The 24326-nt window shown below is 57.7% G+C and overlaps 1 protein-coding gene across 1 annotated transcript in view; it reads left to right on the top strand.

Annotated features, from left to right (window-relative positions):
* Positions 1-23869, top strand: part of MAN2B2 (mannosidase alpha class 2B member 2) — a 42640-nt gene extending 18771 nt beyond the window's left edge. The window contains exons 6-20 of the mRNA XM_077136355.1: positions 362-539; positions 1767-1965; positions 4086-4276; positions 5326-5481; positions 5785-5796; positions 6999-7124; positions 9268-9542; positions 11055-11246; positions 11749-12001; positions 12797-12907; positions 13006-13198; positions 15385-15522; positions 17495-17607; positions 23125-23245; positions 23573-23869. Of these exons, the coding sequence (XP_076992470.1) occupies positions 362-539; positions 1767-1965; positions 4086-4276; positions 5326-5481; positions 5785-5796; positions 6999-7124; positions 9268-9542; positions 11055-11246; positions 11749-12001; positions 12797-12907; positions 13006-13198; positions 15385-15522; positions 17495-17607; positions 23125-23245; positions 23573-23670 (2356 nt within the window). The 3' untranslated portion in view covers positions 23671-23869. The remainder of the gene's footprint in view (positions 1-361; positions 540-1766; positions 1966-4085; positions 4277-5325; positions 5482-5784; positions 5797-6998; positions 7125-9267; positions 9543-11054; positions 11247-11748; positions 12002-12796; positions 12908-13005; positions 13199-15384; positions 15523-17494; positions 17608-23124; positions 23246-23572) is intronic.
* Positions 23870-24326: the final 457 nt, after the last annotated feature.

Raw genomic sequence — 24326 nt, 5'->3', positions numbered from 1 at the left:
TACACCCAAGATGAGTGCCTCACTCGCCTCACCCTGTCCCAGGCCCGCTTAGGGGGCCCTGGGACCCCAGACCTGATAGATGAGGAGGTAGCATGAACAAAAAAAAGTGAACAAGTGAATTTTGTTTGAACCCAATTGTATCATCCCGTGGTGTGGGGAGGCAGGGGTTTGGGGGAGTTTGGGCCTGGCAGGGGCAGGGGTGTGTCCGAGGTCCCACAGCTGCCCAAGATTGGAACCAGGTGCCCCGAGTGGGGTGGGGGTGCCGGGCCCTGGCCCTCCCCCACCTCCACGTGCTCTCCCCGGCCCCCAGGCTGCTCCCTTCTCAGAGCAGAGGCTCCTCTAACCCACCACTTTCCTGCAGGTCGGGGTTCTACTGGAATGGTGTGGCTGTCTTCCCGGAACCACCCCGGGACAGGGTGTACCCCAACATGAGTGAGCCCGTCACCCTGGACAACATCGACCTCTATGCGGAGGCCTTGGCGGCCAACGTGAAGCAGCGGGCTGCCTGGTTCCGGACGCCCCATGTCCTCTGGCCCTGGGTAAGGGGGTGTCCCAGCCCCTGGCATCCTCCACGCAGCCCAGGACCACCATTGCCTCCCCACTTCCCAGGCCCCTGCCCCCCATGTTGGACTCACTTGCTGCCCCTCCCACCCGATGAGCACCCCCCACCCATGCCAGCCCCCACCAGCTCCCTCCTTGCACATCACAGCATTTGAGGCCGAGCCTGGGCCCCCACCCTCGTCTGCCAGCACTGCCCTAACAAATGCCACAGACAGTTTGGCGTAAACAGCCAGAACTAGTCTTCTCATGGTTTTGGACACTAGAAGTTCAAAATCAAGTGTTGGCTGGGTCAGGCTTTCTCTGAAGTCCGCAGGGTTCCAGGCCTGGCTTGCAGGCCGTCCGTAACTCAGCCTCTGCCTCTGCCACATGGCCGCCTCTCTCCACGGCTGAATCCTGCAGCCTCCGGTTCCAGGTCAGCTCTGTTATAAGGACTCCAGTCATATCGGATTAGGACCCCCTGATTCAGATCAGCCTCACCTTAACAGAATCTTTAAAATCCTACTACAAATGAGTTCATGGCCACCCGACCAGGGGCAAGACCTGAACATGCCTTTACTGGGGACATGATTCAAACTATAACGCCCCTTTCCCCACCTTCACACTGTGGGATTTAGAACCTCTCTGAGCCTCAGTCTCTTCGTCCGTAAAACAGGGATAATCAAAGTACCTGCTTCATAGGCTTGATCTGAGATTAAGTGAGGAGAGATGTCCCTGGGGGGATAGTGCCCAACATGTCATCACCACCAGAGCTAACCTTTTTTGAGCACCTCCTATGTGCCGTTTAACCTAACCTCCAAGCTAGGAGGCAGGCACCGTGGGTAGACCCATTTTACAGACTGAGGGCATGAGGCCGGGAATGGCTAAGGAATCTTCCAGAGGCTACCCCAACAGTTAGTAGGGCCGCTGGGAAAGGGGAATGGTGTTCAGACTGGCCAGGCCGGCTCCACAGCCCACCTTCAGAACCCATGACTACCTTTTTGAAGGTTAAGTGAGCTTGGGGTCTCTATTATAATGAGTGCGACTGGTAAGTAGTAATACTGAATGAAGTAGTGAGAGAATGGGGTACATTCAGCTGTGGGAACCAGTTTGCCCTTCTCTGGGCGCCAGGGAGGCTGGGTGGGGGCAGGAGGGGCCCACCTGCCAGGCGTGGGCTCTGCTCCCAGAAGCCCATGGCGCCCTCCCGTCCCTTCCTGCCCACCCCCCAGGGATGTGACAAGCAGTTCTTCAACGCCTCAGTGCAGTTCACCAACATGGACCCGCTGCTGGAGCGCATCAACAGCCGCGCGGCCGAGCTCGGCGTCTCGGTGCAGTACGCCACGCTGGGCGACTACTTCCGCGCCCTGCACGCGCTCAACCTCACCTGGCATGTCCGCGACCACCACGACTTCCTGCCCTATTCCACAGGTATGAGCCTGGGTGGCGACCGGGGGCAGGGCAGGCTACCGATCTTCCCTTTCAGGGCTGCTGGGGTGGGGCTGCCCACCAGGCTGGACCCCCAAACGCACACAGCAGTGGCCTGCCCTCCCCCACCCCCGTGGTGCCCCCTGCAGGGACGCCCCCTCCACCCGCTCTATTCCTCCTGACCCTCTGTGGCACCTCCTCCAGGAAGCCTTTCCTGACACCGAGCCTGGGACAGGTGCCTCCTTAGGATTCCTTGTCCAGCTACACGGTCATTATCAGGGGGCCCTGTCTTCTTCATGCCCCAGTCCTGGGGCTGTGGGGTCTGTGTCTCCGGGGCCCCCGTGGAGTGAGCCTGCGTGGCTGGGGTCCCAGCATCTCTGCCCACCCCAGGGTGTGCCAGCCATGGACCCGCCCTGCCTCGGGGGAAGGGGGACAGTCACGGTGCTTAGCACATCGGGTTGTCTAAAGAGTAAGTGAGACCAGAAAAGCCCTCCCCCGGTGCCCCCCACACAGGAAGAGCTCAGCAGATGGCACTAGTAACAGGCTCCACGTCTGTCATTGGCACTGCTGTGCCAGGCCGTGCCCTGGACGGGTCTGGCTGCCCCCCAGGAGGTGTCTGCCCAAATCAGCCTCGCTGTCCCCACCCCACCCCCACCGTCGGCCAAGCCCGGCCCGTCTGAAATCTCTATTTCACAAAACATCAGAGCCCTGGAGGACCCCATCTCAGCGCACTAGGAGAAGCCGGCGGGGTTGGGGGGGACACGGGCCAGCTCCGGGACCCAACGGGCCCCTGCCTGGCAGCCGGCCTTGCCCGCGGGCCGGGTCGATTCCAGAGGTCGCTTTGGAAAGAGAGGCGGGAGCAGAAAGGCACCCAATGGGTGGGCGCTGCGGCTATCCCCACCGCGCAGGGGAGGGGCCGAGGCTGGGGCGGGGCCCCGGGGGAGGGCGAGGGCCGGGCAGTGATGAGGCGCAGACGGACCCCCGCAGCCCCTCCGGCGCGGAGCCCCGTTTTCGGCATCGGCTGGGCAGGGAGTCCGGGGATTGGTCGGGACGCCACGTGGAGCGCTGGCCGCGGCCGCTGCCCTCCCCCCCCCACCCCCAGTTCCTGCGCCTCCAAAAATGGACTCCAGCTGCAGGGCTGGGGCGGGGCGCTGCCCTCGCTCACCCGGGACCCGGGTCAGTGCTGCTCCACCCCCGGCCGCGGTTCCCCCGGTCGGTCGGTGAAGTCTGGAGTTGAGGTCTTAGGGGCTGAAGACATGGGGGTGGGCAATGGCCTCGCCCACGAGGGAGGGAGACGACGAGCCGGGGTGGGCGTGGCGCACCGGTTAGAACTCAGGCTGCTGGTTCTGCTCCTGGCTTGGAATCTGGCCCCGCCACGCCCCCTCTCCGCAAGACCCATGTCCCTGACCCCTCATCCTGAGGCATCTTCCCTGGGCCACGTGGCCGCCCCGCGGGGTCTGGCCCAGGGACCTGCAAGGGAAGACCAGGGAATGGAGGCACAGCCGAGCCCCCGGAGGAAAGAGGAGGCAGAAACAATAGGGAACCCTGAGTCCCCACCAGAGACAACGACACCCCCCTACGGGAAGCCCTCGCCTCTCCTGTCCAGCCCTGCCCCGGCCCCATCCTCATCCACTCTCCCCAGGGTCCCTCCGCTCCCGCTGCCCTCTCCCCATCCTTCCTCCCCGGGCTGCCGGAATGCCAGCGTGCCCCGGCTCTGATCGCCCGTCAGGACATCTGCCGTGGCATCTCTGCCTGGCCAGCGAAGACATCTCGGATGGGCCCTGCCCTCTTGGCCCTGCAACCCACGCCTTGCTCACAAGCCTGCCCCAGGTTTCCCAGCTCAGGATTTCCTGGTCTCCAGTCACCATCCTGCAGCACCCCAGCCCAGCCTGATGTACCCCCACTGTCCCAGCTCCCAGATGGCCCCCCCTCCCTGGGCAGGTCCCGACCAGGCCCAGGAACGAGCACTGCTGGGGAGCCACTGCACTGCGCAGGCTGTCTCCCTGGTGACCCAGGCAAGCTCTGCCCCTCTCCCGCTCAGCGTCCTCTGCTCTTCCAGGTTGGGACTCAGCCAGGGTCCCGTGGGCACAGAGCCTCACATTCACTGCCCCCTTGTCTCCCAGAACCGTTTCAGGCCTGGACAGGCTTCTACACGTCCCGCAGTACGCTCAAGGGGCTGGCGCGGCGGGCGAGCGCCCTGCTGTCCGCCGGGGAGTCCATGTTCACGCGCTTCATGTGGCCGGCCCCCCACGGAGCCCTGGACCCCTCCTGGGCCCTGCAGCAGCTGCAGCAGCTCCGCTGGGCCGTGTCTGAGGTAACGCCACACCTCTCAGCCAAGATGGCAAGAGCGGAACGTCTTCAGTGTCCCCACAAATCCCCCGAGCCCCCAGGGGACTAGAGGCCCCACTTTACAGAAGAGGAAACTGAGATCTGTTTGGTCACCAGGCTGGTGTGTGGTGGGTTTGGCCTAAGGCTGGGCCCAGGTCTGGCAGCATCTAGCCGAGGGCCTCTGTAAGCTTGGAAAGTTATGTGCAGCCAGTTTTACTGGGAGAAATAACAGGCAAAGCAAGGCCACATTACAGTCCAACCGTCCTGCCTGCCTCCAAGGCTCAGCTCTGCCACTTGCTAGCTGTGTGACCTCAGGACTATGGCTTTTCCTCTCAGAGACCTAATTTCCTCTCTCTCTGTGAAACGAGGATGCACGCCCACCCTGGAGAATGTTGGACAACTGAAAGCAATGACATGTAGCCAGCCTGGCACAGTGTCAGCCACATAAGTTATTCATAGATTTCCACCTCCACTCGCCACCACTCCCCTTCCCCTTTGTACAGATGGGAAAACTGTCTCTCCTTTAACTGGTCCTCAGTTATCTGGACAGAAAATGGCAATGCCAGCCACGACAATTTGACAGTTACCTAGAGGGAGTTGCTGGCAAAGTTTTCCATTGCGTCAAGGCAAAATGGACTTTTTGAGTCTGTCCGAAAGGGTTGAGCATTATTTCTGTTAAGTGGAAATAATCCTTGTGTCTCCCTTGGGGTCATAGAGGAGTGTAGACGTCACGTTACAGAGTGCGTCTGGGAAGATGGAGTCACAGAGGTAAAGGGGGGGGAGCCCCTTTCCAGAAGCCTCTTTTTTGCCCAAAGTGAGGTGTCTGGCTGTGGGTTTTCACATGGTCGGGAAGAGTTGGGCAAGTTCATCAGCCTCTCTGAACCTCTGTCTCCTCTTCTGTGACACAGGGACAAACCTTACTTCTGCCCCTGGCACATGTTGAGAAAACAAGAGCCAGTGCAGGTGGGTGCCGGGCGGAGTGGGCATCACAGCGACAGGTTCTAATCCCCTTCTCCCCGGCCTCGTGGTCGGCAGGTCCAGCACCACGACGCCGTCACCGGCACCGAGTCCCCCAAGGTGAGCGACATGTACACTGAGCATTTGGCCGCGGGGATGCGGGGTGTGCGCAAGCTGATGGCCACCATCGTCCTGGAGGGGCTGCAGCCCACGGCCGGGGAGCAGCAGGAGGCAGCCAGCTTGGGTAAGCAGGGCCCCTAGGGCCGCAGAAGCCCTGGCCCCTCTCTGAGAAGCCAGCCGGGGGCTGGGGCAGGGGGGCACAAGAAGGATATGAGCCTCGGGCCCTGGCGCGCCACCCTCGTCTGCCCCTGGTGAGCGCTGAGAGCTCAGACGAGTGGCACCCTCACCTCTCCGAGCCTCCATGTCCTCATCCGAGGAAAGAGGACATGTTGGCATTATGATTAGGACGTTACCCCAGCTGGCACAGACCGAGCATTTCCTTCACAAGGTATTTAAGCCTCACAGAACCCCCCTAAGATGGGACCTGGTGTCCTTCTTTTATAGCTGGGGAAACCGAGTCAGAACAGAGAGGGGGTGTTCCTTGTCTGGGGTCACACAGGAAGGAAGGAGTAGAGCAGGGATTTGAACCTCGCCCCGTGCTGCACGCCCTGAGAGATGTGGGCGTGGCCGGGGCCCCCCCCAAATGCCTGGCTCGCAGTGTCTCTTCCCCCGCACGGCTTGGGTGGGAAACATCTCGGCCCCCGGTCAACCAGCCTCTTTGACCGCAAGGGTTTCACACACATAGGGTGCTCGGTTGTCTCAGTTTGCCCGGAATGAGGGGATCCCTGGGAAAGGAATTTGCCGGGCACGAGGCCTGCTCTGCCCCCCTGCCCCCGACATGCAGCCCTCGCTCTTGTCAGCTTGAACTCCCTGAGTTCCCCCCTCTGGCCTTACCACCCCCCACCCCCTGGGCACCCCCTCCCCTTCACCCCTGGCTGGAGCAGCCCTGCCCTCCAGATGCCAGCAGAGTGGGGAGGCATCCTGGAAAGGGAGCGCAGGCGGGGGCCGGACCTCACAGCTGGGTGGGGGCGCGGTTCATGGGGATGGGCACATGGGAGGCTGCCCCATGCCACACGGAGAGGAGAAGACGGGAGGGACGTCCCGGGCAGAGCCCACAGCCGGGAGGTAGGGGCGTCCCGAGGGATCTGGATGTCGCCCGACCTGGCCACAGCGTTAAGGCACCTGCATGACAAGAAGGAGCAGAGAGGGCCGCTGGGGCCACGTCGCAGCAGCCTTGGTGCCGGGTGAGGCGATGGGACGTGACCTCAAGCTCCAGAGAGTCTGCAGTCGTTCCTGGTGCCAAGGGCTCAGAGCCGGGGTCGGTCCTCGAAGCCATGTCACCCGAGCAGGCAGCCCTGCCTGTCTGTAAAGTGGAGCGACGGGGAGACAAGGCATGGGGAGCAAACGGGACGTCAGTGGTCAGTGCCGGACGCAGAGCGGCGCTCAGGGCGGGCGGCTCCTCCCCGCCTCTGAACCGAGCTGCAGCACTGAGTAGAACGGGCTGCCTGCCCGGGTGGCATGGATGAGCCCCTCCTGCCTGCCCCTGGCCCTCTCCCCAGCTCATCCCCCCAGAGTCCCTGCAGAACTGGGTCTCACCTGCTTTGGTTTTCCTTGTCCTGAGGGGCACCCGGGGGAGGTGAGTGAGCCCAGTGGTGGAAAGTAAGGCCTCGTCTCTGTGTGCAGGCGCGGAGGCTGGGGGTCACTTGGCTGTGGTCTACAACCCGCTGGCCTGGACGGTCACCACCATCGTCACCCTGGCCATTGGCTTCCCCAGCGTCAGCGTCACAGATGAGCTGGGCTACCCTGTGCCCGCCCAGGTATGGGAACAAAATCCTGCTGGAGAAGCATATGCCAGGGGCTGGGCACCCGCCCGGGCCGAGCACTCTATACTTACAGTCTCCCTGGCCCTGCCAAGAGGCTGTAATTGCCCCTGATTTTCAGAAGTGGAAACTGAGGCTTGGAGAGGCAGGGTCACTGAGGTCATTGAAGGCCCCACTTCAGCTGTCCCAACTCTAGGAGGGTCTCATCCACAGCAGGCACTGGATGGGAAGCTTCCCTCCCTTTCCCTCCTTTAATGGAATGTCTGTAATCTCATCCAAACCCCTGCTTTTGCATGTGGAAAGTCCTCCGGGGGGCTCGAAGGGGTGCTCTAATAAGAAGTTCTGATGTTAGGAGCTGGAGCCTGGCCTTCCTCTCCTTGTACCACCCGTAAGAGCGTCCATCCAGGGTGAGTCGGGGGTCCATCCTCATCCCTTCCTGCAGCCTGAAAGCAACCCCGGTTCCGGAGGGCACCGTCCGTGTCTCCCAGCAGGCCCTTCCTATGGGAGGAGGGGGAGGTGCTGAGCATCGCTCAGCCGCTCAGCGAGCGCTCCCAGCATGCTCCTAGGGCCGGCACTGAGCTGAGGGCTGGGGCCCTGGAGCCCAGGGAGACCCAGGCCCCTCCCTTGAGGCCTCGCCATCCAGTGGGGAGCAGACACGCAGATGGACAGCTGTGGTGCAGAGTGATGGCCTGGGGCCCAGAGGAGGGTCCCTAACTGAGACCAGGAATGAGGAGGCGTTCAGCATCCAAGGGAAGAGAGAGGGCAGGGTGCTGGTTTGTGCAGACACAGCACCTAACATCACCCTTCTGCACCCTAATTTAGCCAGTTTATAGTAAATTCACTCAACAAGTACTTCTGGAACACCTGCTGTGCGTCAGGCCCCGTTCCAGGTGCTGGGGGTACTGAAGTGACCAGACAGGCATCTGGTCAAAATAAGAAATCTTTGAACATGGCAAGGGTGCAGAGACAAAAAGGAGAGCAGAAATCAGGGGTTGGGGCTTGTTTTAAAGTAGGGCAGGCAGGTAGTGGCAGCACGGATCAGGCAGTGTCGGCTGGATTTCAGAGAAAGGCTGTGTTGGAGGGTGTGCGGGGCAGTCGTGAGTTTGCTAACGTCCCCCTCCCCCCAAAAAGGCCTCCTCACTGGGGCTCAAAGACTGTGCGTCTCTCCTAGAGAGCTGGGATGGGCATGGCTGCGTGTGCCAGGGCCCTCTTTCAGCCGCCCCAGTTGGGTCACTCGGGGACAATCGGGTCCCTTGGGGATGAGTTAACCTGAGCAGAGTCCTCCGTGGAGGTGGGAGGGCTGGGGAAAGGGAAGGCCCTCTAGGTGGAGGGAGCAGGGCAGACAGGGCAGGAGGCAGCAGGGAGGGCAGTGCTGAGGCTGGGACTGCACTGGGGGCCTGTCCTGCGGGGCCTGAAGGCCTCTTACCCGGGAGCAGATTGCAGGGCTTGGAAGGCTTGTGCTGGTGGCTGGGATGGGTGGAGACAGACCAGTGAGGACACCAGCTTGGTCCAGGGAGCTGCTGAGCAGCTTTGACCAGGCAGGAGCCAAAGGGAACAGAAAGTGGGAGGCTGAGGGTCCTGGGCATGCCGAGAGAGGCAGGGATGGCTGGGGGAGTCAGATAACTGGGGGAGGTGAGGACGGCTGGGGGTGGGGTGGGGGTGGGGATGCCTTGGAGGTGAGTGCTGGAAGGGCTATCACTGAAGGGGTGCAGGAGTAGGGTGGGGAAGCTGGTACACCCAGCTGTGCACATCCAAGTGAAGGCATCTGGCAAGGAGTCATACCCATGGGTGCTAGGTTTCAAGAGGGGTTACAGGTTAAGACCTGGATTTTGGAGTCACTGCTTTTAGCTAAAGAGTGATGTGTTCCACTTGAGTAAGAGAAGGCTTGAGGGACCTCATAGTCTCTTCAGAAGATCACTCAGTGGTTCCCTCAGGCTGATGTGTTCCGTGGGGTTCCCAGAGGGTAAAGCCATGCAGGGAGGAGAGCTCAGCACCATCCTAGGGGTAGAAGGACACTGCGGCCTTGGGGGGTAATGAGCGCTCTATTGCAGGAGGCATTTAAGCAAAAGGGCTCTCAGGGAGACCCCGGTGCCTTCCAGCCCTGAGAGCCGCTGTTTTGTCCTGTCCCTCGGCCTTGCAGGTCCAGAACGCAACTGGGACCCTGTCTGCATATGACTTGCTTATCCTGACCACAGTCCCGGGCCTCAGCTACCGACACTACAGCATCAGGCCCAGCTCAGGGGCCCCGGAGGGTATGGGGGAGCTGGCTGCCACTGTGGCTGCTGCCCGCCAGTTTGGCCGCAGGCGGAGGGGACAGACCAGGCATGGGAGCCGGCACCTGGTGCCTGTGGAGAACGACTGCTACACCATGCTCCTGGACCAGGACACCAACCTGATGCACAGCATCTGGGAGAGGTGGGGCAGCCATGGCCGTCTCTGAGGCACAGGCATGCCGTGGGCCCTGAGCACATCTCTCCCCCTTTCCTAGGCTGCCAGGGCTGCCGGGACAGATACCACACATGGGTTGGCTTGCACAACAGGAATTTATTTGCTCACAGCTTGGAGGCTGGAGGTCCCACATTGGGGTGTTGGTGGGGCCAGCCTTCCCCCAAAGTCGGTAGTCTCCCGGCAATGGCAGTCGCCCATCTCTTTCTGGCTTCTGCTGCTTCTGGCTTCATCTGGTTTCTGGCTTCTGCTGAATGACTGCACCTGACTTTCCTGTTTCTAAGACCTCCAGCCACGTGACCCCAGGCCCACCCTATTCCACTGGGCCTCATCTCAGTAGGATCTTTGGAAATCTCATTCACAGATGAGTCCCCAGCTTAGCTAAGGAGCACACCGTCAGAGTTCCTGTGACAAATGAGTTCATGCACATGGGATCACGGGTCGAGTCTTGAATGTGTCTTTTATGGGGGAAGCAGTCTCCAGCCTGCTGTGTTCTCTCTTCTGCACTTTTGCTTCGGGGGAGCTTTTGTGAGGGGACACTGGGGGTGGGACAGCGGAGGCCTCGTGTGCCAGACGAGTGAGAAAATGCTCTCCGCCCCTTCCACAACAGGCTCGGTGGGGCCCTTCTCAGTCAGCCCAGCTTCCCCTTCCTCCTCACCTCCCTTCCCCACCCCCACCACCGTCCCACAGAAACCCCCAAAGCTGGGACCGAGTGAGGAGGCTGGCTGGCCCGTCACCCGCCCACAGCAAGGCCGAGTCCCATGATGCGTGCATCTGCTTCAGCCTCAGGCGTGTTCGTGTCTAAGATGTGTCTGCAGGCTCTGCCCGCCTCCGCTTCCCACTCTTCCCCCATCCTCATCCTAACCAGAGAAACCTAACGTGGAGGGACCCCAGGACGAGGAGCTGGGGCTGGGGCTGAATTTGGGTCCTGGCCTGCACACTAACTCAGTGCAGATCCCCACAGGCATCTCGCGTCCCTGCCCTGGTGCCTGTGAGAATTTAATGAGGGCAAGTGAAGACACTGGCAGGTTCTTTGTCCTTGGTGGATGTTGGCTTCCTGCTACACAGCTCAGAGTCAGCGCAATGACAGCCCTCCATGTGCTGAGGTTGGGGTCCACGCACACGGGAAGGGGCTTCACCCCTTCACAGACAGCCGAGACGGTCTCTGTCGGCAGTTCCCTCTTCTGCAGTGCTGTTGGTGCCCTCAGTGTACCTGCTGGGTAGCCTGTGTCCCTCTCCCGATGTGTCATGTGCTCTGGGACACAGCTCACCAGCTGACATTAGAATCACGTGGAACCTTCCACCCGTTGGGTCTGAAGGGTCTCAGGGTCTGAACCACATGCTCATCGCATGACAGTTTTGTCTTCACTCCTGGCCACGATGGCATCTGGATAAATAGCTCATTAGCTCGAGTCCAGATAACATAGTCTCCACTTTCTTGCCCACAAGAATAGCAGTGTTTTCTCCCCTCTGCCTCTGCAGAGAGAGTAATCGAACAGTCCATGTGACCCAGGAGTTCCTGGAATACCATGCCAATGGTGACCTGAAGCGGGGCCCCATTTCCGACAACTACATGTTTGCACCCAGCGAGGCGGCGGTGCCAGCCTGGGAAGCTGTAGAAATGGAAATCGTGGCTGGGAAGCTTGTGACCGAGATCCGGCAGCGCTTCTACAGGTGTGCCCGCCCCCCCTTCCCAGGTGGTCCCGAGCGGTCTGGCACACAGCAAGTGTGCACAGGTGGTGAACAAGCCAACGGCTCCTGCCCCTGAGCGTGCCACACAGTTGTTGCTCACAGCAAGGCTGGAGGAGAAATGCTCTGATCTGCCCCTTCTGCCTTCTGTGTGCGCTGCCTCCTGGTTGTTAGAATCAATGCTGGGAGCTGGCCGGGACCCTCGAGTTAGCCACAAGAGCGGTCCTGGGGCCTTCTAATGGGGCAGGCAGAAGCCGGCCAGGTCCTGGTCAGAGACCCCGCAATCTCAGGGGACCACACTCCTCCCATCATAATACTCAATATCCCGGGGGTGCCCATGTCCACACGGTCCACGGAGGCTCCCTGCCCACCTGTCCGGCACACCTGTCCCACCCCACCCCACCTGCAGAAAGAAAGGAATGTCCAGAAAAGAAATCTTCCTGGAGTTTTATTGACCAATTCTTTCTTTTTTTTTTTTTTCCTCCAGGAATGCAACAGCCAAGGAACACACCTACGCAATCCACTCCCGGCTGGCCCACGTGCCATGGGGCCGTGGCGGGGAGCTGCTCTGCCGCCGGGTGGAGCAGGAGTACCGGGTGGGCCCCCTGGAGCTGAACCGGGAGGCCGTCCTGAGGACCAGCACTGATCTCGACAGCCGGCAGCTCATCTACTCAGACAACAACGGGTACCAGCTGCAGCCGAGGCCCTACCAGCCCTATAGGAACAACAGCATCGCTCGGGTACGGCCTGCCACGCCCCGGGCACAGCACCCACGAGGCGCGCCCCTGGCCAGGCTTTTCCAGGAGGCCAGAGCCCACCCCTGTAAGCGCCAGCTGGCAGCAGTAGAGAGCTCTGGGAGTTCTTTCCAAGCTCCTTTGCCTGTTGCAGGACTGAGAGCATGGGCTCCAGGTCAGATGACATCTAAATTCTGGGTGGCTTGGGCAAGTTATTGAACCATCTGTACCTCAATTTCCTCTTCTATAAATTGAGCGCCCACTGAAGGGTGGTCCCAAAGGGACAATGAGACGATGCACATCCAATGCTTAGCCGGGCCCCAGGCCCATGCTGAGAACACTGCCAGCTGCTGGCCAAGATGGTGAGTGTGTGGCCGGACCCGGTTCAGCTCCCTGCACTGGCAGGTCACTTTGCTTCTCTGCACCCAGGCACTCTCCTGGGGACAAGGAGCGATGCCTCCCTGCCGTGACCTAGGCTTTGTGACTGCGTTTCCAGCCCTGTCCGAAGTCCTTTCTTTTTCATCAGCCATGGGCCCAGGCGCCCACTCCCTCCATCCCTCCTGCCAACAGTTGTGCAGAGAGGGTCTTTTTTACCCCGTTTCACAGATGGGGAAACTGAGGCCCAGCAGGCTATGTCTCTCCCTCAGACCGCATGACTGGAGGCAGTGGAGCTGGGCTCTGACCCCAGGTCTGTGAGTCTCCTGCTGCTGCTGTGCCTGTGCAGGGGGCCACCCTGGGTGCACCAAGAGTGACCCCCGACCCAGCGGACCCCTGGCTCCATGCTCTGATTTGTGTCTGCAGAACTACTACCCCATGGTCCAGTCGGCCTTCATCGAGGACAGCAGAAGCAGGCTGGTGCTGCTGTCCGAGCGGGCGCATGGCGTCTCCAGCCAGGGCAGTGGGCAGGTGGAGGTAGGAGGAGGGCAGGGTCTGGCCTGCCATGGCCCTGTGTGGGCCCCCGTGGGCAGGTGCAGGGGTGAGCAGGCCCCTCAGGCGGCTCCTTCCTGCAGGTCATGCTCCACCGGCGGCTGTGGAACAACTTCGAGTGGGACCTGGGCTACAACCTCACGCTGAACGACACTTCCATTGTCCACCCTGTGCTCTGGCTCATCCTGGGGCCCCAGCCAGTCACAGCCGCCCTGCGCCCAAGGAGCGGGCTGGAGCTGCAGCATAGGCCTGTAGTGCTGTTTGGAGAGCTGGCTGGTAAGGGGTCCTCCTTCCAGGATACACAGGCCCGGGTAGGAGCTGTGTCTTCCAGGGTGCAGGCAGCTTTTGAGCGGGAAGTATCTCGTGGACCCTCCGGAGCAAGCACCTCATTTAACAGATGGGCAAGCTGAGAGGCAGAGAGGTTTGGCGATGCACTCCAGGCCAAACAGCTAGCAAGGGCAGAACTAGAACTCATCCCATTCCACTTTACACCATCCCTTGAGTCTTTTCCTCCAGTTTCCCTCTGTGCCTTGTTCTTTCTGAGTATGACAGTGTCACCATATTACTTCAGGTCTGGAGCCTCAGCATTTAAAAGACCAGTTTTGTGTGAATTTGGGTATGATGCCACCAAGTGAGGGCGCTGTCAGTCCACAGTCTGCTCTGCAAAGCTAATACTTTGCTTCCACTTAGGCTTCTATAGACTTACAATCGTATAGTTTTGTATCTTTCCTAAAATAGCTGAACATGGGAAACATTAAACAGCAGTTACATTTAAAGCTAATACTTCAGAACAACCCTTAATGAATTAAACCCCTAGATCCAGTTTGATACCATCCTCATGAGTCCTTGAACTGTGTTCTCTCTCTAGTCACTTGCAGCATTTGGGTTCAAAAGTGCTTTTTTTTTCCTTCAATGTCTTCCGCCATGAAATCTAACACATACAAAAAAGTAAAAGAAAAAGCAATACTTTTCAAAATGCACTCCAACAAGCAGCCACAGAACAGATCTCACAGTCTGGCATGGGCCACCATTCCAGTTTCAGATCCTTCCCTCTAGCTGCTCCAAAACACTGGAGGCCAAAAGAAACATCAGTACAGTGGCTTAGCAGACAAACTCAAATGTGCTTTTAAGATTTTCCTTGCTTCCATTTAGAGTCAGGACCAGTAGGCACCCAGGCAGTCACTCCTGCAACAAGCATTTGCTGTGTAAGACGCAGTCCCCCTCCTGAAGGACTTCTCAATGCAGAGCCAGGACCCTGGGTGGTGAGGGAGAGGCGCCGTCCAGAGGGCTGGTGCCTTGTGGGTAAGAGGAGAGCAAGTTGGCAAGCCAGGAAGAGGTCAGGGGTCAGCTCTGGGGCTATCAGTTAAGGCTCTTTTGTTTGGAAGTAACAGAAACTGAAGGGGAGGTAGTTGGGCAGGGACTGGGGAAGTTTGTAGAATCTGAGGAGGAGCTAACAGGAGGCCTGGGCAGGCAGGAGGAGGCATCTCTGGGCATCTCAGGAATTTACGGCCGCCTCTCCCAGGGCTGCCTCTGAACTGCCCATCAGGCACCTCCACTTCCCAGGCTTCAGAAAACCCAGAGAGGGGATCTGATGGCCCAGCAGAGTTGGAGTCTGCTCCTGGCTCAGAACACAGTTCCTTCCTGGCCTCTGCGCGCCCCTCTAAAGCCGAGAATGTTGCCAGCCTTGGAGAGCACCACTGCTGCTGTCTGCTCGCTCCCACCTGGCCCCACTCTGGTCCCTGTGGGATGCTCGCAAGCGAAACCCAGCTCCACCCAGCAGAAGCAAAAGGAAGAGTTGGTTTTCAGGCCCAAGTAACTTGAGACTGGGCCCAGGGTCCAGGGCCCTCATGAGGCTGGCCCCCCGCCCACCTCTCACCAGGGCTTCTCTTTGCCTTCACACCTTCCTTCTGAGACTCAGGCTTCCTGGTCTTTCAGTGCAAGGACCCACGGAGGGATTCTGCCTGGTCCCGCTTGGAGCCGGTGGCCCATGCCTGCACCTGCCCCTGGCCTGGGGGACTGGGAGGGTGACACTCCAGCTGAAAGCCCAGCATTGGAGGGAGCATTTCCTAGAAGGAGGAAGGGACTGAGCTGCCTGGTGAGCAGGCAGACACACAGAACTGGGGTCCTGGGCTTTGAAAAATGAGCGATGCTTGTGTGAACTTGCCAGGTGACCCTGAGAAAACTGTGTCCTATCTCTGGGCCTCCATCTCCTCATCCATAGTCTGGAATGTCTGGATGGGTGAGATTCCAGGTCATTCCAGCTCTTGGGCTGTGATATCAGCAGCTAGAATGTGGAGGAGGGGACTGTGGGAGCAGAGATATGGCGGTGAGCCGGTGACAGCTCGGGCTGACTGCTGCATCAGGCGCACGTGGGGATAGGGGAGGTAGGCTGCATTGCAGAGGCCCTGACTGAGGTGTCGGGGCCCCAAACCCTCTCCTCACTCTGTCCCTCTCTCTTACAGGGACCGCCCCAAAGCCCCCAGGACCACGGCAGCCAGAGGCTGTGACACTGCCCCCGAATCTGCACCTGCAGACCCTCAGCCTCCCCGGCTGGAACTACAGCTCAAACCACACGCAGCACCTGCAAGCCCTCCACAAAGGTGAGGCTGCCCCACTCCCGGTGCAGACCCGGGGCCCTCCCCACACATAGGGGCTCCCCTCAGGGCATGTCCTGGCTCTGTGAGTCACCTGGTCCCCTCCGTGCACAGATGGGGAGACTGAGGCCCCACAGAGGAGCTGTGAGTGACCAGGCCTAGGGCACAGCCTGGGACCTGCCCCCCCAGTCTCTGAATGTATCCCTCCCTGCCCCCCAGCCCCAGCTGCAGACCACTATCCCCATCCTGCCTGACCCTCAGGGATGCACCCTAGTCCTGTCTGCTCTAGGAGTCCTCCTGGAACCCCTGAACACCACCCCACTCATCCCCTGAACTCGAGTAGCCCTGATCATTGAGAGTTTCCATTCATTCATGCCACAGATATTTCTTGTACCCAGGGCTGGGGATGGAGCAGCAAACAAGGTGGGCAGGTCCCCAGGCTCCCTGAGCTCTTGCTCTAGAGGAGGAAACAGTAAGACACCAGGCAGAGAGGACACAGAGACCAGAGGGAAGCCCCCAGCAGAGGCATCTGGGAGGGCTTCCTGGAAGAGGTGGCTTCTACCAGGAACCAGCTATGGTTTGTCTGCCTCCTGTAGACTGGGAGCAGCTCAAAGGTAGGGGCTGATTCGTGTCCCCAGCACTCACCCAGGGCCTGGCAAAACCAAAATATGGCCACAGGAAGAATTAAGGAGACAAAACAAAAAGAAGAGGCTTTAACCCCCAAAGTTTTGAGCCAAGGCAGAAGAAAAAGTCCAGGATCAGCCAACACAGGCCAGATAACACCCTTGTCCCTGATAAAACTGACCCTGCAGAATGTGGCTGGTGTCTGCAGCCATGGTGGCTTCCTAACATGGAACTCAGGCCACAGACTAGCATCCCCACACGCCAAAGGCGACCCGGGGGAGGGCAGGCCTTCCCTGCTGGCCCGACCGTTCCTTCCGACTTCTGTGCCTGGCCAGGTGCAGATGAGACCAAGCTTCCTGCTCTCTGCTTGCTCCCACATAGGAAAGGGGAGAAAGGGACTGGGCCGGACCCCATGGTGAGAAAGCCGCTCCTCCTTAGACAGGGCAGAGCGAGGACATGGGGTCTGGCAAGCGTAGCCCCCCTGCTCCCCCAAATGTTAAGCCACCCCAGGAAGTAGTGTCCGTTCCCATCCCTGTTATACCATCAGGGGACGGCGACCTGGCCTGACCCTGGAACTTGAACTTCGTCCACAGCCCTCTCAACACACTGCAGAGATTTTAGACACCTGTCAGCCTTTGTGATATTTAGCGGCCATCCCTTAGGCCAGTAAACCAGCTACCTACCCCCCACTGCCCCTGGCCCCACGATGTGCTTTTAAAATATACCGGCTCCTTGGCTGCACCCTAAGGGAGTCCAGTACCGGAGGCTCTGGGCCATAAAGCTTCAGAGCTGGGGTGTGCCTACAAGCCAGGGTTTAAGGACACTGATGTCACGCAGGGCGGCTGCCCTTCCCCGGACCTTGATCTCAGCGCTTTCCTTTCCTTCGGGATGTGGTCATTTCATCTCCAAAATGGGGAGGCTTGTCCCGAGGCCACGGGTGTGATGCGGTGACGGGACCGTCCTGGATGGCTGGGTTCTGCTGTGGGAACCGGGACGCGGTATAAGTTTGTTCCCACCCTGTCCCATGGCCATGGCTCGCCAGGGACCCCGTATGTCCTCGGCTACTGAGGCGGGGCCCAGCTTGGGGGCAGGGCAGGAGAGGGCAGGGGTCCCTGAGGTCAGATGAGGCCCGGCCCTCGGCGGTGGCCCCCGCGTGGGGCATGTGAGGCCCTGGGGTTGGCCATGGACGAGCCACTGCACAGGTCAGCGCCTCGGTCCACTGGGAGACCGGCTCAGCCACCTTGCAGGGAGCAAGAGAGCAGGGTAGAGTCACATCCATTGTGCCGAAAGTGCCGACCCTGGCACGGGTGCTAAGGTGGGGGGACTTGCCGCCACCTTCCTTCTGTCCCTGCAGGTGGCTGCAGGGAGGCAGAGGCAGACCTGGGCCGTGTCCTGCTGCGGCTCCACCATCTCTACGAGGCGGGGGAGGACCCAGTCCTGTCCCAGCCAGTGACAGTAAACCTGAAGGTAAGCCGCACCCCACCCAAACCCTCCCCAGCCTATACCCCGCCCCCTCCTGCAGGGGCTACTGCGACAGGTTTGCTCAGGCAGCATTGCCCCCAGGGAAGGAGGCCTTGCCACCTTGGGTGGGGAGGGGGTGGGGCTCTTCCCTCATGGACTCCTGCCCTGGCTTGGGTTCCTTGGAGGGCCAAGGCCAGGTCTGAGGCCCCTGTCCCAGCTCCTTGCCCAGGGCCGGGCGCTGGGAGTTCTCAGGGAGGGTGTCAGCAGGGGAAGGAAGACACCCGCAGAATCGGAAAGGCTTGTCTGTGCAGCCCTCATGTTACAGGTGAAGCACAGAAGCAGGGAACGGGCGGGTTGACACCACACATCTCATCTGGGTGTTGGTGGGATGACATGGTGTGGTTGAGAGCGTGAGGTGGTGGGCAGGTGTTGGCTGGCTGACATGGTGTTATGTGGGGTGTTGGCGTGGAGCTTTTTGTTGGCTGGGTCATGTGTCGGCATGGTGACCTATGGTTGCTGAGGAGTGTTCGGAGGGTGACGTAGTGGGCAGGGTGTTGGTGGAGTGACATGGTGATGGTGGGGAGGGATGGCAGGGTGACATGGTGTTGGGGTGACATGCTGTGGGCGGGGGTGTTGGTGGGTGACATGGTGTTGTTGAGCTCACTGGTCCAGTGACACGTGGTGGGTGTTGGCCAGGTGGTCTGATGGGGAGATGGCTTACCGGTTAGGAATACGTATGGCTGCAAGCAGTAGAAGCCCCACCCGCAGTGCCTGCATGGTGTCTTCGTTTCCCGGGGCTGCCGTAACAAAGCCCCACATGCCGGGTGACTTAAAACCACAGAAACATATTATCTCATGGCTCAGAAGGTCAGAGGTCTGTGCATCAAAGTGTCACAGGGAGGAATCAATTTCTTGCCTCTCTTCTGGCTTCTGGTACAGCAGCCCAGGCAGCCATGACTTGACTTCTGTCCCTCAGCCTTCTGTCGGCGCTCCGTGAGCCGCACTCCACACGCAGGGCAAGTGCTGGGACGGCAAGTGCTGGGACGGCGAGTCCCTCAGGCCACCACTGGACAGGCTGAGCCCGGGGTACATGCCCCCAGTATGCGCAGGAGGGTCAGTCTGCTCCCCCCAGAACTAAAACCAGAGACCCTCACTGGGAGCCTGGGACAGTTTCAGGCCGGGCTGGGGCAAGGGATGGGGTGGGGGGGTCAGCCAGGGCGCCACGAGATCCTGCCATTTTTATTTAACTGGCCTTTTTCTTGATTTGCCGTTGCTGTTACTGCAGCTCCAGTTTTCTGGAGCTTTGGAAAAAATGTTTCTGCCAGTTGTTGCTAGCTGTTCAAAGTTTCTTTGAGGGGACAAAGCCCTGAAGTGTCTCATGCCTCCCTCTGCTTGAAGATGAATTTCTGAGGGATTTGCATGTGTGTTGTCACCTCGGGAGGGCGTCCAGGGGGCCGTGGCCAGGTCAGCTGCCCAACGCTGTCCTCAGGACCATCCTCTTGCCCTTCCCACTCAGCCACCCGCAGCGTGTTGCCTTTTGTCTTCCCGCCTGTCCCTCCTGGTCACAGGCATCACAAGCATATTTAAGGCACGAAGTGGGAGGCTCCGTGGCACGAAAGGCCTGCTGCAGGCGGCTCTCTCTGTGTCAGCCCGGGGAAGCCGCTCATAAGCCACTCCCGCCAACCCCTTCCTCAGACTTGTCCTTTCTTCAAGATGCCCAGAACTGGACTGCATACTTTCTCTGGCTGCAAGGGAAGCAGGGTTGATGGTTATTTGACAAAAGTCGACAGTTATTTGACAAAAGGGGACAGAATAACTGTAACTGGTCATCCCTTGGGCCAGACCTGGCACCCTCTGAGCAATACCAGGGAGGAGAGGGGACATAACATTGAATAGCCAGTTAAAAATGTCAGCTCCCTCCAGTCAGCATGGGTGAAACACATACCTTCCATGCCTCAGTTTCCCATCCATAAAACAGGGCTGCATACGCTTAGCCCTCAATCTTGGGATATGCCCTTTTGAAACTTATTCCTGCAAAGGATAGGCTAAGCCTACTTAAAATTAGGCCTAAGAGTCACCCCTAGGGAACCTCTTTTATTGCTCAGATGTGGCCTCTCTCTTTAAACTGACAAGGCAAATGGACCCACTGCCCTTCCCCCCATGTGGGACATAACTACCAGAGGTGTAAACCTCCCTGGCAATGTGGGACAGAAATCATGGGATATGCTGGGACGTGGCAGCTAGGAATTGAGAAAACCTTCTTGACCAAAAAGACAAAGAGAAATGAGACAAAATATAGCGTCTGTAGCTGGGAGATTTCAAACAAAGTCTAGAAGTTATCCTGGAGGTTGTTCTTATGCATTATATAGATATCCCTTTTTAGTTTATGGTGTGGTGAAGTGGGTGGAAGGAAGTACCTGAAATTGTTGAACTGTGTTCCAGTAGCCTTATTTCTTGAAGGCGATTATATACTGATATAGCTTTTGTAATGTGATTGTGTAATTGTGAAAACCTTGTGTCTGATGCTCCTTTTATCTACGGTATGGATAGATGAGTAAAGAATATGGAAAAAAAATAAAGAAATAATAGGGGGACAAAGGTTGAAATAAATTGAGTAAATGACAACACTAGTTGGCAATGAGAAGGAGGGATAAGGGGCATGGATGTATGAGTTTTTTCTTTTTCTTCCTTTTTCTGGAGTGATGGAAATGTTCAAAAAAATGATCATGGTGATGAGTGCATACCTATGTGATGATATTGTGAGCCACTGATTGTAATAACTATGCCAAGAATGTTTGTATGTTTTTTCATTGTTTATAATAAAAATATTTTCTTAAAAAAATAACGAATCAAGGCTACTGGAACACAGCTCTATGGTTTCATGTGCTTTCCTCCAGCCACTCAAGTACCCCATGAACTATACCCACAGGAATGGATTAGTGTCAGGACAGGACCTTTTCTGGGGTACAAACCATCACAGTCATAGTTTCCTTTGTCTTCAGTTTCCTTTAGTTCCCTTTCTCTGTCTTTTCCTTTAGCTCTTTGAGCATATTTAGGACCATTTTTTTAGTCTTTGGTGCATCCCAGGTCTGGTCTTCCTCATTACTGGTTTCTAATGCTTTCATCTTTTACTTTTCCTGTTTCATCATTACCTGTTTCTTTGTATGTTTTGTAACCTTTTGTTGAAATCTAGGCATTTTGAAATTTTAAGGTGTTATTGCTAGAATTTAGACTCTTAAGTGTCTGTTCTTTAAGCTTGTCTCCACTGGTGTTATGACAGAGCTTTCCTTGAATGCCAGGAGCTAACAAAAGAAAAAAAGAGAGAACAAAAGGAAAACACCTTTCCCAGTCTTTGCAGTCTCTGCAGGTGCTCTCCTTTAGAGTTTATCCATATGATGAGTTTAGAGAATAGTTCGAGGCCGAAGTACTGTGACTCCCCTGATAGTGTCTGTGCATGTGTCTTGCCTTGGGCGTACTCATGTGCTCCTGGGAACTCCCACATTTTCATGGGTACACATGGCCTCTTTTGCTTAGGAAATAGTTTCCTCGCTGTCCCAGGCACAGAACGGCATGTCCTACCCCAGCAGTCCCTTGCCCCAGGCAGCCATGAGTTGACTTCTGTCCCACAGCCTTCTGTAGGAGCTCCACACACAGGGCAAGTGCTGGGACGGCGAGTCCCTCGGGCCACCACTGGACAGGCTGAGCCCGGGGTACATGCCCCCAGTATGCGCAGGAGGGTCAGTCTGCTCCCCCCAGAACTAAAACCAGAGACCTACCCTGGGAGCCTGGGACAGTTTCAGCTTAAGAAATTTCTGCCAGTTGTTGCTGGCTGTTCAAAGCTTCTTTGAGAGGACAAAGCCCTGAAGTGTCTCACGCCTCCCTCTGCTTGAAGATGAATTTCTGAGGGATTTGCATGTGTGTTGTCACCTCGGGAGGGCGTCCAGGGGGCCGTGGCCAGGTCAGCTGCCCAACGCTGTCCTCAGGACCATCCTCTTGCCCTTCCCACTCAGCCACCCGCAGCGTGTTGCCTTTTGTCTTCCCGCCTGTCCCTCCTGGTCACAGGCATCATAAGCATATTTAAGGCACGAAGGAGGAGGCTCCGTGGCACGAAAGGCCTGCTGCAGGCAGCTCTCTCTGTGTCAGCCCGGGGAAGCCGCTCGTAAGCCACTCCCGCCAACCCCTTCCTCAGACTTGTCCTTTCTTCAAGATGCCCAGAACTGGACTGCATATTTTCTCTGGCTGCAAGGGAAGCAGGGTTGATGGTTATTTGACAAAAGTCGATGGTTCTTTGACAAAAGGGGGCAGAATAACTGTAACTGGTCATCCCTGGGGCCGGACCTGGCACCCTCTGAGCAATACCAGGGAGGAGAGGGGACATAACATTGAATAGCCAGTTAAAAATGCCAGCTCCCTCCAGTCAGCATGGGTGAAACACATGCCTTCCATGCCTCAGTTTCCCATCCATAAAACAGGGCTGCATATGCTGAGCCCTCATCTTGTGTTTCACTGCTATGAAAGTTGTTTCAGCAAAGGCTAGACTAAACCTTACTTAAAATTAGGCCTAAGAGTCACCCCCAGAGAACCTCTTTTGTTGCCCAGATGTGGCCTCTCTCTCTAAACTGACATGGAAGTGAACCCACTGCCCACCCCCGCCCCCCACGTGGGACATGACTCCCAAGGGTGTAAACCTCCTTGGCAACGTGGGACAGAAATTGTGGAGTGAGCAGGGACTCAGCATCATGGGGATGAGAAAACCTTCTTGACCAAAACGGCAAAGAGAAAAATGGGACAAAAAAAGGTCAGTTGCTGAGAGATTTCAGAGTTGAGAGTTTATCCTGGAGGTTATTCTTATGCATAATATAGATGTCCCCTTTTTAGTTTAAGGTGCATTAGTGAGACCAGAGTGAAGTGCCTGAAATTGTAGTGCTGTCTTCCAATAGCCTTGTTTCTTGAAGATGATTATATACTGTTACAGCTTTTGCAATGTGACTCTGATTGTGAAAACCTTGTGTCTGATGCTCCTTTTATCTAGGGTTTGGACAGATGTGTAAAAAATATGAATAAAAAATAAACAAATAATAGGAGGCACAAAGATTAAAATTAACTGAGTAGATGAAAACACTAGTTGTCAATGAGAGGGAGGGGTGCGGGGTTTGGGATGTATGAGTTTTTTCTTTTTTCCTCTTTCTTCCATTTTCTGGAGTGATGGAAATGTTCAAAAAAAAATGAATACACAAGTATGTGATGATATGTGAGCCACTGTACACCATACATGAGATGTCTGTATGCTAAGAATGTTTGTATGTTATTTTACCAATACAAAACACAGGGCTGCAAGTCCCAGTGTTTGGAGACTTGCTGGGAGAATTAAATGAAGGCTGGGCGTCCCATGCTGGCGCTGGGCCTGGTGCCTCGAGGACACTGGGTGATGAGGTTAGCGCCCCAGCTGCTGGCTTTGTTTTCTGCTTGGATCTGGAGGCGCTGCCTCGTCCTTGACTCCTCGCCCTGCTTGTGCCCCCGCAGGCTGTGCTGCAGGGTCTGGGGTCCGTGGTGGCCGTGGAAGAGCGTTCCCTCACAGGGACATGGGACGTGAGCCTGTTACGCCGCTGGCACTGGAGGACACAGACCCGCCCCCGCCGTAGAGGTGAGAGAGCCCTGGCCTGGCTGGGCCCCAGGCAGCCGGGGCTGCTCCACCCGTCCTGGGCTCAGTGAGAAAGCCCTTAGGCGTGGAGGCAGCACCCTGGGGGTGAGGCTTCGTGGGGTCAGGACCACCCTGTATATTAGCTGTGCCCCGAGCAGGGGCAAAGTGCAAGAGACCCCCTCGGAGCCAGAGTCCTGGCTGGAAGGGGGGCAGCCAGGGACCACCACCCCAGGGGGCCACAGCAGGCTGGAGGCAGGTAGAGAGTTGTCTGGGGGAGGCTGGGAAGAGACGTCCTGGGGCTGTGCTCGACGGGCCCCTCTGCTCCCACAGGCAGCTCCATGTCTCCCTCGCGGCCGCCAGGAGGCTTTACTGTCACTGTGCACCCGAAGGAAATCCGCACGTTCTTCATCCGTTTTCGGGAGGAGTGAGCCCTATGCAGACGCCCGTGGCTCCAGGCCTGTCGCAGAGGCAGAACCGAATGCAGGACATGGAAAGGCAACGTGGAGGGGGCAGCGAGGCAGAGTCCATAATTTGGAATAAGCTGCAGATCTGGCTGGCTATCTGCAGGAAATGATCATATCTGGAGTTCTATTTTTTATTTTTTTAATAAAAATCAAATTAAAAGGACTGATTTTTTTCCCGTCCCACTTCTGAGCCAGCACCCCTCTCCCATATGTGACATGTTCACACACACGTCTTCGTTCATTTACATAAGTCAAAACCAGGAAGTCCTATTGAAGGCAGAGTGCAACACCCAGCCTGCTCCCAAACGTCTCTGCCACCCGGCCCCTGCTGGGTCTCAGGGAGGTGCAGGCTCAACAGTGTTCCCAAGGGCCTGTGTGCTGAGTGCCCTCACCTCCCTCCCGCGCTGGGACCCGCCCTGCAAGCTACCCAGCTGTGCCTGCTGGACAGGGGTGGAACCTGGAGCACCGAGCGAGGAAGGTGCTTGTCCCAGGCTGCTGGATACAACGAGGCAGGGCTGGGACTTGAACTCAGACTGCAGAGTGTGTGTGCCCCACCCGTGCCGCAGAGGTGCTGCCTGCCAGGCCAGAAAGGCACTGCAGCTGTAGTGTGGGTCCCCTCA

This window comes from Tamandua tetradactyla, chromosome 19 (genome assembly GCF_023851605.1).
Source record: "Tamandua tetradactyla isolate mTamTet1 chromosome 19, mTamTet1.pri, whole genome shotgun sequence".
Taxonomy (NCBI): Eukaryota; Metazoa; Chordata; class Mammalia; order Pilosa; family Myrmecophagidae; genus Tamandua; species Tamandua tetradactyla.
This window is presented reverse-complemented; position numbering and strand designations above follow the sequence as displayed.